The 14623-nt window shown below is 38.9% G+C and overlaps 1 protein-coding gene across 9 annotated transcripts in view; it reads right to left on the reverse strand.

Moving 5' to 3' along the window:
• PHF3 (PHD finger protein 3) overlaps positions 1-14623 on the reverse strand; it is a 60347-nt gene that overhangs the window by 13454 nt on the left and 32270 nt on the right. For all 9 annotated transcript variants that reach the window (XM_020781825.3, XM_020781817.3, XM_073000158.2 and 6 more), the window contains 5 exons: positions 5679-5994; positions 3831-4017; positions 2203-2356; positions 1961-2117; positions 995-1111 (listed from right to left, as the gene is read on the reverse strand). In XM_020781825.3, the coding sequence (XP_020637484.3) occupies positions 995-1111; positions 1961-2117; positions 2203-2356; positions 3831-4017; positions 5679-5994 (931 nt within the window). The remainder of the gene's footprint in view (positions 1-994; positions 1112-1960; positions 2118-2202; positions 2357-3830; positions 4018-5678; positions 5995-14623) is intronic.

Genomic DNA, 14623 nt, shown 5'->3' on the forward strand with positions numbered 1-14623 from the left:
CATAGTTCAAAATGGAAGCAAAACCTTACACTCTTCTCATACTTGTACACAAGAGAAGATAGATGAACCCAACATTTGTTGGCATAAAGCTAAACCATAGTTTACCACTCCACCCGAATCCACCAATTATCTTAAGAAAATAAAAAGGCTGTAATATTGCTGATAATGTTGTTGGATTGAGGAATCAATCTGCCCGCAGGGCTCCAATACACACTAATCTGGCTTTTGCTAACAAAAGATCCTATGATAGGGGATTGGGAGGGCTTTGTAATAACTGTGTGAACAGAGCACACAGGTTATACACCACACTTATTTTTGCTAGGAAGCCTAGAGATTACTCAAAATCAAGGTTTGCTGGTGTAATGCTTAACCATAGCTTAGCATGGACAGTGGAGTAGGATCAAAATACTGTAACTCAAGCAACTAATACAGTATCTTTTGTTCAACATGTAAATTGTGGCTTATCTTGGAAGAAAGAAGGCCTTAAGACTTCAGACAGTGCAGAATAATGTAAGGAGCAGAAGGTAGGTGTAAAGCATCATCATCTACAGGCACCACACCCTGGAGGGAGAACCAGGATGTTTTCTTTTGGAAATCAGCACATAAAATTCTTAATCATCTATCAACTTTCTTAGACAAATCACTGTCTTGCACAAGCAGAATATTAACTTGAGAACAGCTAAAGTTTTACATTAATCAAACCCTTACCACAAGATAGAACAAACTATCATAAGAACAAGAAGTATAATAGATACAGTATTTAGTGCCCCAGTGTTTCTGAAGCTGAGTTCCAGTAATGCACACTCATCATCTTATGGAGAAGAAACTGAACATTTCAGGTTCAAAATTTATGAAACAATCCCAGTTCCCCCAAGAATTTTGGAAAGTCCAAAAATAATGGGGCAGGAGGAAGCTTTTTTTTAACTTGCCAAATTTAAGCAACCTATCGTAACAAAAGAAAAGGGCTATTAAATATAGAGAAATAAAGCCATACATGTCTATTTTCTCTTTTCCTCCATGCAGCTAGTTCTTTGGAAGCCAGTTCTTCTGGGCTCATTCTTATGAGATGATCTGGAGTAACTTCACCTTTCAAGACTCTTTTAAATAATATCTGAAAAAAACAACCTGTAATTAGTTGCCGTCAACAAATTAAAAATTGACCAGTTTTTTAATGCAATTCAACCATAAAAATAAAGACTGTCCACTATTCCAATCCTACCCAACCATTAAACTTTGTAAACTGTCTTCTCTGTATGGAGTTACATAGAGGCAGACGAAATGGAGCCTGCACTTGTGCCATTGCTACTTTCCCCAGAGCCCCTCAATGGGGGAAAAATGGAGAGCCTCGTGGCGCAGTGGTTAAAACGCTGTACTGCAACTAAAACTGTGCTCACGACCTGGGGTTCAAATCCCAGGTAGCCGGCTCAAGGTTGACTCAGCCTTCCATCCTTCCGAGGTCGGTAAAATGAGTACCCAGCTTGCTGGGGGGGCAATGTGTAGCCTGTATAATTAAACTGTAAACCGCCCGGAGAGTGCCTGTAGCGCTATGGGGTGGTATATAAGTCCAAAAAAAAAAAGTAATCTACTGTTGCAGATTGTCCACAAGTGACAGTTCTTGCTTTTGGAAGGGGGGGGTGATTCCTCAAGCCCTCCAAAATCAAAACAGGAAGTAACCATGTAAGTGCTTCCTGCTGTGATTATTTCTATCTTTCACCATTCAGGAGCTTCATGCAGCCATGACAGAACCAAACAGTTTTCATTAGAGGCAGCATTGATCAGAAACATTATACATTTCATTCCAGTTTGGATTCATTACCAAAATTAGGACCAACACAGAGAATTACTAGCTTATTAAAGGATGGAGGAAATAGAGGAGAAAAAGTCCATGAACATTTTAACATATGCTCCCCAAAACCCTCTCTGAAAGATTTCAGGACACATGGCTGGTGATGTTACATACTTTGTTCTTGGGATCTTTCAGATTGAATATCAAGCTCCTGTATTTATTCTTATACTTTGAATCAGTATCCCGAAAGAAGGAAAACAGTTCTTTTTCAATCTTAGTTGCTACTCTGGCTGCTCTTTCTTCAGGAATCTTCAATGTGGAGTCTAAAAGTCTGAAAAAGATATACATTGGTTTTTTATTTTCAAGAAACAGCAAGAATTGAAATGGCAATAATTTCTTTAGTGCACCAATCCTACCTTTTCTCCAGGATTTCTTTGAATGACTGTCTAACACTTTGTCTTATCTGATCAGCAGAAGGTTTGGATGCGGAGGCTGGAGGTGGATGTACATTACTAGCCGTTCCCCCTTTTTCTGTTCTCTTCTTCTTGACTTCCTGTTTATCCTGAACACCTACGTGAAAAGATCATCAAAGAACCACTGCTAGAAAGCTTTGGTAAGAAATATGAAATTTCACAAGCAAAGGGAAAGACATTGTTAAGAAGTTCAGTTGAACAGAATGCATGCTTACAATGAAGAAGTAATGTTGGATTAATAGATCTAAAAGCTTTTCTTAACAAAAAGAGCAAAATGTATTGCTTTGTTAGAAAAAAAAACCCAAGTCTTTTCTAAGACAAAAACATTGACTCAAAAAGTTCCCTGGTGCCCTCTATAGGTTTGACAGCAACTTACCATGCTTTCCAGGCCCTCCCATCACAAATTTAGTATTTTTCTAAAACTAATTATGACCATGAGACAGCTGCAGAGCGCTTTTTGAAGTTTTTTTAAAAAACATTTTTTAAAGTTAAACCAATTTTTCTGCTAACAAAACCCCACTGTGTCAAACATCTCTCTCTCTCTCTCTCTCTCTCTCTCTCTCTCAAAAAATGCAAATTACCCTTTTGGTCACCTCCTTCCCCCCTTTAGCTCCTCCTCTTTGGGAGTGAGACCCTGGGACTACTGGCAAATGTGAAAGACTACCATTGTCCCCACTGAGGTTGCCTATCCCTGATTTAATGGAATTAGGTTCAAATCATCTGTGAGCTTGTAGCGTTTTAAGCATTGGCTTTTAGGATCATAGTCATTAACACAGAGACATCAAATAAGCAGTTAGTGGCTCTAGAGCCTCCTTCCCACAATTGCACAGGTTCCCTAGGGCCACAGATCCCTCACAGCTTGTGCTTTCACATTTTAAACAGATCTACATAACCAAAGAGCCAGTTTCCTTGTGCAGGTACTTTAACGATTATTTATTTCCAGCACTTAGAATAATTTTAAGAATTCAAATTTCCCATTCTTTGATGGATGGAGCTGCTATTAGTATTACTTAAAATTATTTAAACATTATTTCAAATGGATACTAGGTTCTTAGGATTCACATTACCGTATTTGCCGGCGTATAAAATGACTTTTTTGCCCTGAAAAACATGTCTCCAAGTGGGGGGGTCATCTTATAAGCCGGGTGCACTTCAGAAGGAGCCGCCGCTGTGAGTGAGTGATGCAGGGCCGCGCCAGCCGGGGAGGAAGGCAAGCGGGCAGGCAGGCAGGCCGGTCCGGACGGAGGGAGGGAAGCAGAGCCAGCCATGCCTCAGCGACCAGAGCCTGCTGCCCTGCACCACTGAGCCAGCTGCCTGCTCGCCTGCCTGCCGCCGAGAGCTGCTTGCCCTCCTCCTCGCCCTCGCCCTCCTCCTCCTCCTCCGCTGCTACCTGCCCGGCCACTTGCCCTCCTCCTCTCCCTTATCTTTCTAAACTCCCACCATTTCCCTTCAGAAATATACAAACTCTATATTTTGAGTGGAAATGTTGGGGGGTCGTCTTATACGCTGGCAAATACGGTATATGTTTATGAGCTTCCAGAAACAAAACAGCTTGTTTCAGTTTTAACTACCTGGCTTTGTTGTGCTTTCACTGGAATAAGAAACATTAAGACTGTCTTTATTTGTTTTTTCATGTTTGTCTTCAGAAGATCTCCGAGGAACTGGGATTGTCTGCCCTGTTTTCCTAATAGGAACTGGCTGGCCTTTTCTCGTTTCAGATTCTTTGCATTCTGGTAAGGCTCTTCCATCACCAGATTCCTGAAACAAATGTTAATAAACAACAGAAGAAACTGTGATCACTGTTAAAACAAAAATATCTAGAGAAGCATACACAAACTAAAGTTACATTTAAAGTTCTCCATAAACCAACAGATTATATATTTATATCCAACAGCTTAAAATACAAATTGATACTCCCAGGACAACTAACCAGTGCCTTATTCAGATGTTATACTATATGCAAACTTGTCACACAAGGAATGGCTTTTGAGCCCCACACCCTCTGTGCTTTGTTTGATCACTCTCCTACAGGCAGACGGCAAGGAGTCTGAAAATGGAGCATTTTGCTATTCAAGTATATTCTCCGTGTGAATCAGGACCCAACTCATGTGGAGACAATACATGAGAACAGAGCTCAGTCTCTTCAAACTTGTTGCCTTGCATACAGAGGAATCGCTGAAGTGGGTAAGGTTTGAGTGCTCTGTTCTTCATTTCCTGAATGTAACTGTACATGAACTGCAACAATTGAACAGGGCTAATAAGAAACAAAGAAACTCTTCTTAGCCGCCTAGAGTGGTCGAAATGACTAGATAGGCGTGGTATAAATACAATAAATAAATAAATAAATAAAATATTCTGTTACAGAGTTCATGTGCACAATGGGAATGATGTCATTAGCAGACTGCTGGTGATAACATCACTCTCATTGTGCAGGCAAACCTCCCCCAACAGGATTTTGACGTTAACTCAAAAACATAAATATTAACAACTTGATTTGATCTCCTTCAAAAGTTAGTGTTATTACCATTCTTGCCTTGTAGCATTTTTCTGGAAGATTTCAAAAATGGAGAGCCTACATTAAACATATCCTAAAACATTATTAGAGTTATCTATTTCATAAAGGCATGCACCACTGATCTTAATGACGCATTTGTTGAATAGGTCAAAATAATTAAAAATAAGTGTTTCAAAATCTCGATTTCTTTAGCCAGAATTGTATACTATTATCTATTATCATAACCATTTGTTTCAATGTATTAGCCATATGGGGGTAACAAAAAAAACGGGAGTGGAGTTCAATAAATAAAATTAGTGCAAAAAGAAAAAGGTCAGGGTAGGATAAAGGTATATTTAACCGTATTGGCGAAGGCTTTCACGGCCGGGATCTAATGGTTGTTGTGGATTTTTGGGGCTCTTTGGCCGTGTTCTGAAGTTTGTTCTTCCTAACGTTTCGCCAGTCTGTGTGGCCGGCATCTTCAGAGCACAGAGTGCTGTCCTCTGAAGATGCCAGCCACAGAGACTGGCGAAACGTTAGGAAGAACAACCTTCAGAACATGGCCAAAGAGCCCGAAAAACCCACAACAACCAGTATATTTAACCCTTTCATTATCTCAGTTGCACTCTACAAATACTTTTCTCTTGAGGTTAATGCTCCCTTACTCACCATAATAAGACTGCTAAATCAGAAACAGATCCAACTTCAAGAAAAAGATAGTTGTTGAAGGATAAATCCATAGCTACAGGAAAGGCTAGCCACTTCCTCTTGTCATTCTGTTTTAGGAATGCATCTACTACTAGGTACGTATTATCCCCACAACTATGCTCTGGTCATTTTTGTCAGAATAATGAAGGGTTCTGTGCTAAAAGTTGGTACCTCTGGATTAACAACTACAACTTACAACAACAATAATAATGCTTACCCGTTTAAAAATTTTGACTTTGTGTTTCGAAGAATCTTCTCCCTGCTTTGTTTTATTTTGAGGGAACACGGAGGTTTGCTTTGATGCTCCTGGCTTCTCAAATTCCATTATTTTACCCTCTCTAGTTGTTTCCAGTTTCACTTGTGCATCCAAAATATTCTGATCAACCACGTCTGGTTTTTTGTCTTCTTCTGCACAACATTTCACACATACATATTCTTTGTCTTCCTCTCCCATTTGTTGAGCTTGAAAAAGGCTTAAACCGACACAATCACCATGAAACCAGTCATCACACCTACCACAGCCTACCATGAATCTGAAAGTGAAAAGGAAAAAAAAATTTATACATTGATACATTATATTACTTTTGTAAACAGTATCTGGAATGTAGAATGATCATAGCCTTCTAGGTTCTTTCTTGCATAGCACCCTTTCAACTTAATGCATTTCATGTTGAAGATGTCATCCACTCCTCCAGCCTTACAACATGGTGTGAGATTCAAGGTACACATCACGGTACGTTCTTGTCACAGTGGTCTAGCATGTCATCAGTTTCAGTACCAACCAATTTATCCTGCTTTCTATTTCTTTTAAATACTCCACCCCTCCTTAAAACAGAAAAATTGGTATTTTCATCTATACCCTTGTTCTTGTACTTTCTAAGGGAGAATTACATTTCTTCTGGTATGGAAATGATACAGTATAGTGAAATATACATATGATCGAGGCAGCTATAAATCATTGAAATTGAAAACAGTTATCTAATTTTGACAGCTGGGCATCAGATATATCAGCATCATTCAAATATCTAAAATGTGATTTTATATGGTCAATTTGGCAACCATTGCTACAGGCACCACAGTAACTCATAACCTTATCATATGGATAAAGAAACCTCCGGGGAATCTGTGAAGTTTACAAGTCAAAAAGGAAAAATGGGGCCAAAATGAGAAAACCATTCCAAACTTTTCACACAAACTAGCAACTAAATCTATATATGTTTGCAGTTCTAATAAAATAATTAGTAGTTCAACCATAAATATGATGGCCAAAGTCCTGTTGCTCATAGTATTAGATCACACTAGAGAAGTCCCATTGAATCAATAGGGATTTAGTGAGTCAACACTTCCATAAGTTCCACTGATTAAAATGGACCTACTCTAATTGTGTCTTACTATGCTAAAGTAAGTCACAGTTACAGAAGACCTATTTGAATCAATGGGACTTATGGAGGATACACCAAAATCCTGATTCAATGGACCTACTTTAGAGCAATTTACCACAAAATCCAGTAGAATTTTGGTTATTAATTGTGGCCACTTGCATTTATTTTCTGTTTTACACTCTGAATATTCCTTAGCTTCAGTGGAAATATGAGATATACAAGATCCCACACTAACTAAAACCCTAAATTAACTTCAATTCCCTTTCATAGAGTTTAACCATCCAGAAGGCAAGCTGAACTCTTTAATCTCTCTGTAAAAGAGAATCAGGTGGAGGAGACAATATTCTGTTAATACCCTTTTTAATTTGACTTTCTTAATTCTAAAGATTCAGGTGAAACAGTTGAGTAAATCCTGAGAGTAACCTCCTTCATTTTTGTCTTCAAAGTTCAGCTCAGCCAAATGTTACTGAAAAGGACCTAAAAATCATGCAAATAATTGCATGATTATTTGCATGAAACTTTCTGCAATGAATACAAACTGACTTCAAAAAAGTATCAACTTGAAAGACAGGCTTTCTTACTGGGAAGAAATTCAGGATGACCATGGAGGCTTTTCAGCTCTGACATCTGTTCTTACTAAGAAAAATGAATAAGGCGAAATCTTTTTCCCCAACGGATCATTAAGGCAATGCCTACTTTACAAAGCTTTCCACTACATGTGAAAAGTTCAGCCATTATTCTGCTGTTCCAAGAAACAGTGTTGCAATTCTAACATAGCAGGAGACAATACAATATTTTTTTTAACATTAAGGCACAAAGGCCTCAATATTCTTATTTAATCTGGGCTTTTTAATTAACTCACTTCCCTTTGTGTATCCGCTGTTTGTGAGCCACCTGTTGTGGTATTTCTGAGATTTCACAAATCTCAAGAAAATAAATAATAAAGGCGTATATATCTTAGAAACTGAAGGCATAGCGGGCCTTCTTCAAGGCTTTGTACTTGCCAATCATTCACACTAGTATTGAGGAAAGGTCTGGTTATGCATGGATTAAAGTTTAAATTGTATTTGAATGGCTCAGGGTATTTAATGTATACTTAAGCACATACAGTCAGAGACTAGTGTAATTACATGGGCTTCCTGCCAATAGTGACCTATGTAATCACTTAGTTTTTAACTGCCAGATGTTTGTGTTAATGGCCTGTTAACAATTGCTCTATAGTGTAACCAGGAACACACCCTGGCTGCTTACTCTCTCACACAAATACCTTAGGCGAATGTTTCTAAGTTCTTAGACTTTTATTTTAAAACTACAGACTGAGCTATCGAAAATTAAGATGTAAAGAAGAGAGGCTGTGATAATATCTTCTCTCAGCCAATTCCTAAACATTTAGGGTGAATTTCAAATTTGGGTAGGAGGTGACATAATGCCATCCACCAGTGAAAAAGACTGACCCTTCCTATTGCAGCCCCATGTCCCTGGAATGTGTGGGGAGAACTGCTGAGATATGGAGGCACGTTGGGAGCTGCAGAGAGGACAGGAAAGGTCTGCTGCACCAGTGGAAATTCACTTGTATGATGCTGGATGTGATGTGGTAGTGAATCTGCTTATTGCAGCTGGGTTTTGTTGCCACTTCTGCAACTTAGGACTAGAATAAAGCTTCCAAATAATTCCAAGACACCCATGAAAAATGGTTTATCTTACAATCACAAACAACAGTTCTTTATCATACTTCACGGAGAAATAATCACAACCTTTTATATCATAAAGCGTTCCATAGCATTATGTTTCAAGATCCTTAAAATAATTAAGGTAAAGGTTCCCCTTGACAAATGTCCAGTTGGGTCCGACTCTACGGCGCGGTGCTCGTCCCCATTTCCAAGCCATAGAGCCAGCGTTTGTCCGAAGACAGTTTCCATGGTCATGTGGCCAGTGCGACTAGACATGGAACGCCGTTACCTTCCGACCTTGGTGGTATTTATTTATTTATTTATTATTTATTTATTTATTGGACTTATATACCGCCCCATAGCGCTACAAGCACTCTCCGGGCGGTTTACAATTTTAATTATACAGGCTACACATTGCCCCCCCAGCAAGCTGGGTACTCATTTTACCGACCTCGGAAGGATGGAAGGCTGAGTCAACCTTGAGCCGGCTACCTGGGATTTGAACCCCAGGTCGTGAGCACAGTTTAAGCTGCAGTACAGCGTTTTAACCACCGCGCCACGAGGCTACTTATCTACTTGCATTTACATGCTTTCAAACTGCTAGGTTGGCAGGAGCTGGGACAAGCGACGGGAGCTCACTCCATCGCGTGAATTCGCTCTTACGACTGCTGGTCTTCTGACCTTGCAGCACAGAAGCTTCTGTGGTTTAACCCGCAACACCACCATGTCCCTTAAAATAATTACAAAGCTCTTAACTGACAATATAGAGAAATGTCTGATAAACCCATGATGCTATTATAGAATTAGGATCCAATCTGTAGCATGTTGAGCTGGCCAAGTAAGGAACTGAGACATATTAAGAATTGATGAGGGTTTTTTAAAAAAATTAGGAATTCAACAAATTGGCTCAAGTCCTGTGGCTTAGTATAGAAAATCACACTAGAGTAGACCCATTTAATCAATGGCTTTTTTACTACTAAGCTGAATTAAGTTGCAATTAGAGTAGGCCCATTTGAACCAATGCAAGTTATGAAGAACTTGAGTCACCAAATCCTCATTGAGCTTATCATAATGTGACTTAACTACACTAACCAACAATATTTCAGCCAGTTTCTGATGAAATAAAAACATCAGTAAACACAAGAAACAAATAAAAATGAAAAACATTTTCTTGCAGAGATGCTGGAGATTTCAAAACAAGATCAGATACTGGCAGAGACTATAACCAATGGGCTCCATTCAACATTAGGCAACTAAAAGGTTGTCTCCTCCTCCTTCTCCTCCTCTATACCCCCCAAAGGTTCCAGGTCTCCAAACTCCTTCAAGGAAGAACTGGAACACAGAAAGATAATCTATTCCGCCATGAAATAACCCCACCTGAGCATAAACCTTACTTTTTAAAAAAAAATCAGAGGTGAGGAACACGTGATCCTCCAGATATGGCTGGGTTTCAACTCCATTCAGGCTCATGCAGATTAACTTAAAGACTACCCAATAATATCTGGAGGGCCATACATTTCTCATCTGCTATAAAGTTGCTGGGTGTTTCATTTTATTTTTTATTAACACTGTGGTAAAGAATATATGGAGGGGGAGATAATTGCATATTCCACCTGTTCTTTTAAAAATCACATGCTTCCCTGTAAAAAAATATAGATCCTAATTTGCAATGTTTTAGTACTGATGCTTAGTAAAACTATGTTTTCATACTGAGATTAGGAATGAATTGCAACTAATGAGAGTGCAAATTTAGTAATAAGAAATGTGATTTTTTTTAAAAAAAGGGAATACTGTTCAAGAAGGGCTGGGGGGGAAGCATTTGTCTCTCATAGCTTTCGCAGATATGCATAACTGTGGTAGTATTCAACATCCTGGCCCACTAACACTAAAAGCTTTGTCTGTTGGCTGCTTCGTAGTGTGTGTTGTCCAAGCATATGAGCCATGTTGTAAGGCTAGATTGGAAGATGTACAGCTGCAACAGAAAGAAAAGAAGGCCATTTTAAAATAGAGTACAGCAGTGATATTAAATACATTTAGTCTTTTAAACTAAAACTGGTGAGGTAAACATTTAAAAATACAGAACCAAAGCTCTGATTACATACAATATCACTTTGACATTTTAACAGTTTTATAAAAGTTCTGAACACAATTTTAAGCAGGCACAATGAAAAGAATGGAACGTTATGAGTAAAGCAACAGATAATAAACACAGACTCCTCTTGTATATACAGATCTCCACCTCGCAAGTGGAAATCTAATATTCTGAGTCTTTATAGCAACGAAATCTCCAGACTATCTTTTTCAAATAAACAAGTAGTCAAATGGAATGTGGAAAACGCAAAATATTTCAGTGGTCAGGTGACAACTTCTTACTGGAACAGTATTTAGAAAGAACACACCAGTCCAAATTCAGTTTATTGAATACGTACCATCATAAGACTGCTCACATAAATGAATCAACACAAACTGACAGTACAGGAAACCATATATTCACTAATACCATAGTACTAATTACACAGCAGACTGCATATTTAAAAACTGAGTAACATAACTGTATGCACATATATGTTGTCTGAGTGTATGAGAATCAATGTATGCACACACGCAAGTCTTCATTCCCCTTCATATTCTTCAGTGCTGGGGAGAGGAATCTCCAGCGCATGGTGGGATGGGTAGGAAGAGGAAATCTCTATCTCATTTTGGTTCCCTACTATTTTTCATAGGGAAGCAACTTTATACAAAGAATTGGAATCCCATATTATAGTTGCCAATGCTAACTGTGTTTTTACTAGATTATCTTCTAAAGCCCGTCACAGATCTCTTTCAAAGAGGTTGACAGATTCCAGCACTGAAGTGTAGTTCTTGGATTTGTTCTTCCTCAAGACATGATCCACACATTGCAGACAAATAATAAATGAAATGAAAATCAGTTCTGCTTAGCAAAATAAACACAAATGTTAGGCATCTCTTGGCAAGAAAACCAGAAAAAAGAATTACTGATATACAGTGGGGTCTTGACTTGAGAACTTAATCCGTATTGGAAGGCGGTTCTCAAGTCAAAAAGTTCTCAAGTCAAATCTGCATTTCCCATAGGAATGCATTGAAAACCATTTGATCCGTATCTGCTCTTTTCCGTCCATAGAAACTAATGGGAAGCTGCTATTCTGCCTTCGACCACTAGAGGGGGATATTTTGTTTCTTTTTTTCTTAGGTCAAGAAAGGTTCAGGGAAGGCAGGGAAAATACAGTCCAGGCAGTCCAGTACCAGGCAGTCTGAAGACTGTCTCCCAATCCACTCTCTAAACGCTGGGAGGAGTGAGGAAGCAGACAGGCACCCTTTTCACTGGCCAACAGTTAACTGAAAGTTCAAATTTTGCACTTTCCCTGCCTCCCACGTGGTTTTTTTCAGTTCTTAACTCAAATCTAAGTACTTAAGTCAAGTCAATATTTTCCTATGAGAGTGGTTCTTAAGTCAAAATGTTCTTAACTCAAGCCGTTCTTAAGTCAAGACCCCACTGTATGGCATTACTTTAAGTTTCTTTCATAAACAGGCTTGCACCAATTGTAAAAATAAGCAAGGATAATCACTGGCTTAAATCTAGTTTGCTAAAATATAAGAGCTCTATATGACCTCTGAAGAAACTGTCTGGTCTTTATACATGTATCTCTTGTACTCAATGACTTCCAAAAATTGAACAAAAAGCAACTTTACCCCCATAGAGAGAAATTAATGATAATACTACCAATTAAATAGCATTAAGTTTAAGCACATCCATTTTTAGATATATGACGCATTTTAAATATATTATGCATTTTAAATCTAGATGTTTTGGGGGATGGGGAAAATACCACCACTCCTCTCCATGTCAGTCTCTTCACCCAATGTGGGGAGGGCCTCCTCTTCCCCTCATGCCTCTATCACTGTAGCCTATCCTATTTAGCACTCACCGCACAGAAAATCTGGAATGCTAGAGGGGCTATCATAGGGTATGGGAAGCAAGAGAAATCTAATTCAGTTGGCCTGGCCCACATGCCTAAGTCTGGATTCAATCTACCATTTTTTAGTTCACACAAAAAACATTTCAAAGAAACAGTGTTTTCCCGCTTCCTAGTACCACTCTGATATATTTCCAGTACATAAATACATAAAGTGAAGAGTAATAACTGTTGATTTTTTTTCCAGTCACTATATATATGTAAGAGATATACATATATATGGCCTAGAATCCTACTGGTGTTTGCATAATGCTATATGACTTGCTGCAGCTAACTGAAACTAACTGACATGGAATAGAGCCCTATAATGCACCACTGATTGTGCAACCAGACACATAAAAAAGAAATAACCAGGCACCAAATCATTTTGCCAGAATTAGTTATGGCAAGTTATGCAAATCTGGCATGGACACCAACAAGATTACAGCCTTTAAGTACGACTTACAGTGGTGTCTTGCCAGACAGTTACCCCGCATGACAGATTTTTTGCTAGACATTGGCTTTTTGCGATCGCTATAGCAATTCGCAAAACAGTGATTCCTATGGGGGAATTTCGCTGGACAATGTTTGGTCCCTGCTTCGCAAACCGATTTTCACTAGACGACAATTTTGACAGCTCCCTCCGTGCTCGCAAAACAAGTGTTTTGGGGACCTAAGCTTTGCAAGACAGCGATTTAAACAGCTGATCGGCGGTTTGCAAAGCAGCTTTCCTATGGCCGATCTTCGCTAGACAACGACGATTCTTCCACATTGGAACGCATTAAACAGGTTTCAATGCATTCCAATGGGGAAATGCTTTTCACTAGACAATGATTTCGCTAAACAGCAATTTCAGTGGAACGGATTATCATCGTCTAGTGAGGCACCACTGTATTTATGTTTTAGACAATTGAGAACACTGGAGCTTACAGGAAAATATAATGGAATAGATTTCTTCAGCCTTTCCTGTTAAAAGCTTTTACATACTGCATATATTTTGCCTGGCATATGTTCTAAGGTGCCAATTACACTGGTAATTTTTAAATTAAAATGCTTTACAATGTATTGGACCAAGCCCAGACAATGTTAGTCACACTTCACTCCCACTGAAATAAACTGAACTTCAAAAATTGCTGTTTTCTTGCATTTATTTTAATGTAACCTAAGTGTAACAGGTTGCATGCAACCTTACACCTACTTATCATATATATCTGAGGGAACATGTACTAATTTTGTTGCTACTCTTGATGCAAAGGCAATATCTAACACATGCCAAAGGAATGATTTTTCCCATCCAATTTTATTAAAGGAGAGGACTGTTTTTCACAAGGGTATTCTGGATACCTGTTACCAAAATATTCAGAACGATAAATAAGATTCCTTTACGTATCCATCTCAGGACACTCCACAGGATTAAAGGGTAATAGGTTCCTGAAGCTGGCCCTACTCAAACACTGTGCCCATTGGCCCACTCCTCCTTTGGTCAATATACACCAAATGAACACATCTACAAGAAGAATCCCCTGTAATTGTGGAAGCTCCTCTCCACGATGCAGGTCTCCTGAGTGCACAGAGGAACCTCTCCTCTGTGCGCTCAGGCCAGCTGCCCCTTCAGAACCCCCAAAGGCTAGAGGGCAAGTCACGCAAGCATGACATCCATCCATTCCTGCTACTCTGACTGTGCGGGGAACTTTCATGTGGATAGTGGTCAGTAAACTGTTGTGTAGCTGCACCAGCACAAAGGGAGTGATGTTTCAAACAGTAGAATGTTGCCACCAATTATTAATTTCAGGTAGTGTACAACTCACATATAATGAGATGAAGTTGCAAACAATTGGAAAGCAAAGGAGAAACTTGAATTAGCTGCAATCTCCTGCTGCCAGTGATATCACTCCTGTTGCACCAGTGACACTATGCAACATTTTACAACATGTAAAGAGGGTTATAGTTTTGAACAGTCACTGAAGGCTACATGGATTAAAACAAAATATCTGTTTATTTTTTTAAAAAAAGCATAGGCTTTATAATTGCAGGTGCAGAAAGAACACTAATAGCTCTTCTAGCAAGCAGAAGATCCCTGCCATAAGGATCACTAGAGGAACAAGACATCCTGTAAACAAACTTATATTCTTTTCA

This window comes from Pogona vitticeps, chromosome 1 (assembly GCF_051106095.1).
Source record: "Pogona vitticeps strain Pit_001003342236 chromosome 1, PviZW2.1, whole genome shotgun sequence".
NCBI lineage: Eukaryota > Metazoa > Chordata > Lepidosauria > Squamata > Agamidae > Pogona > Pogona vitticeps.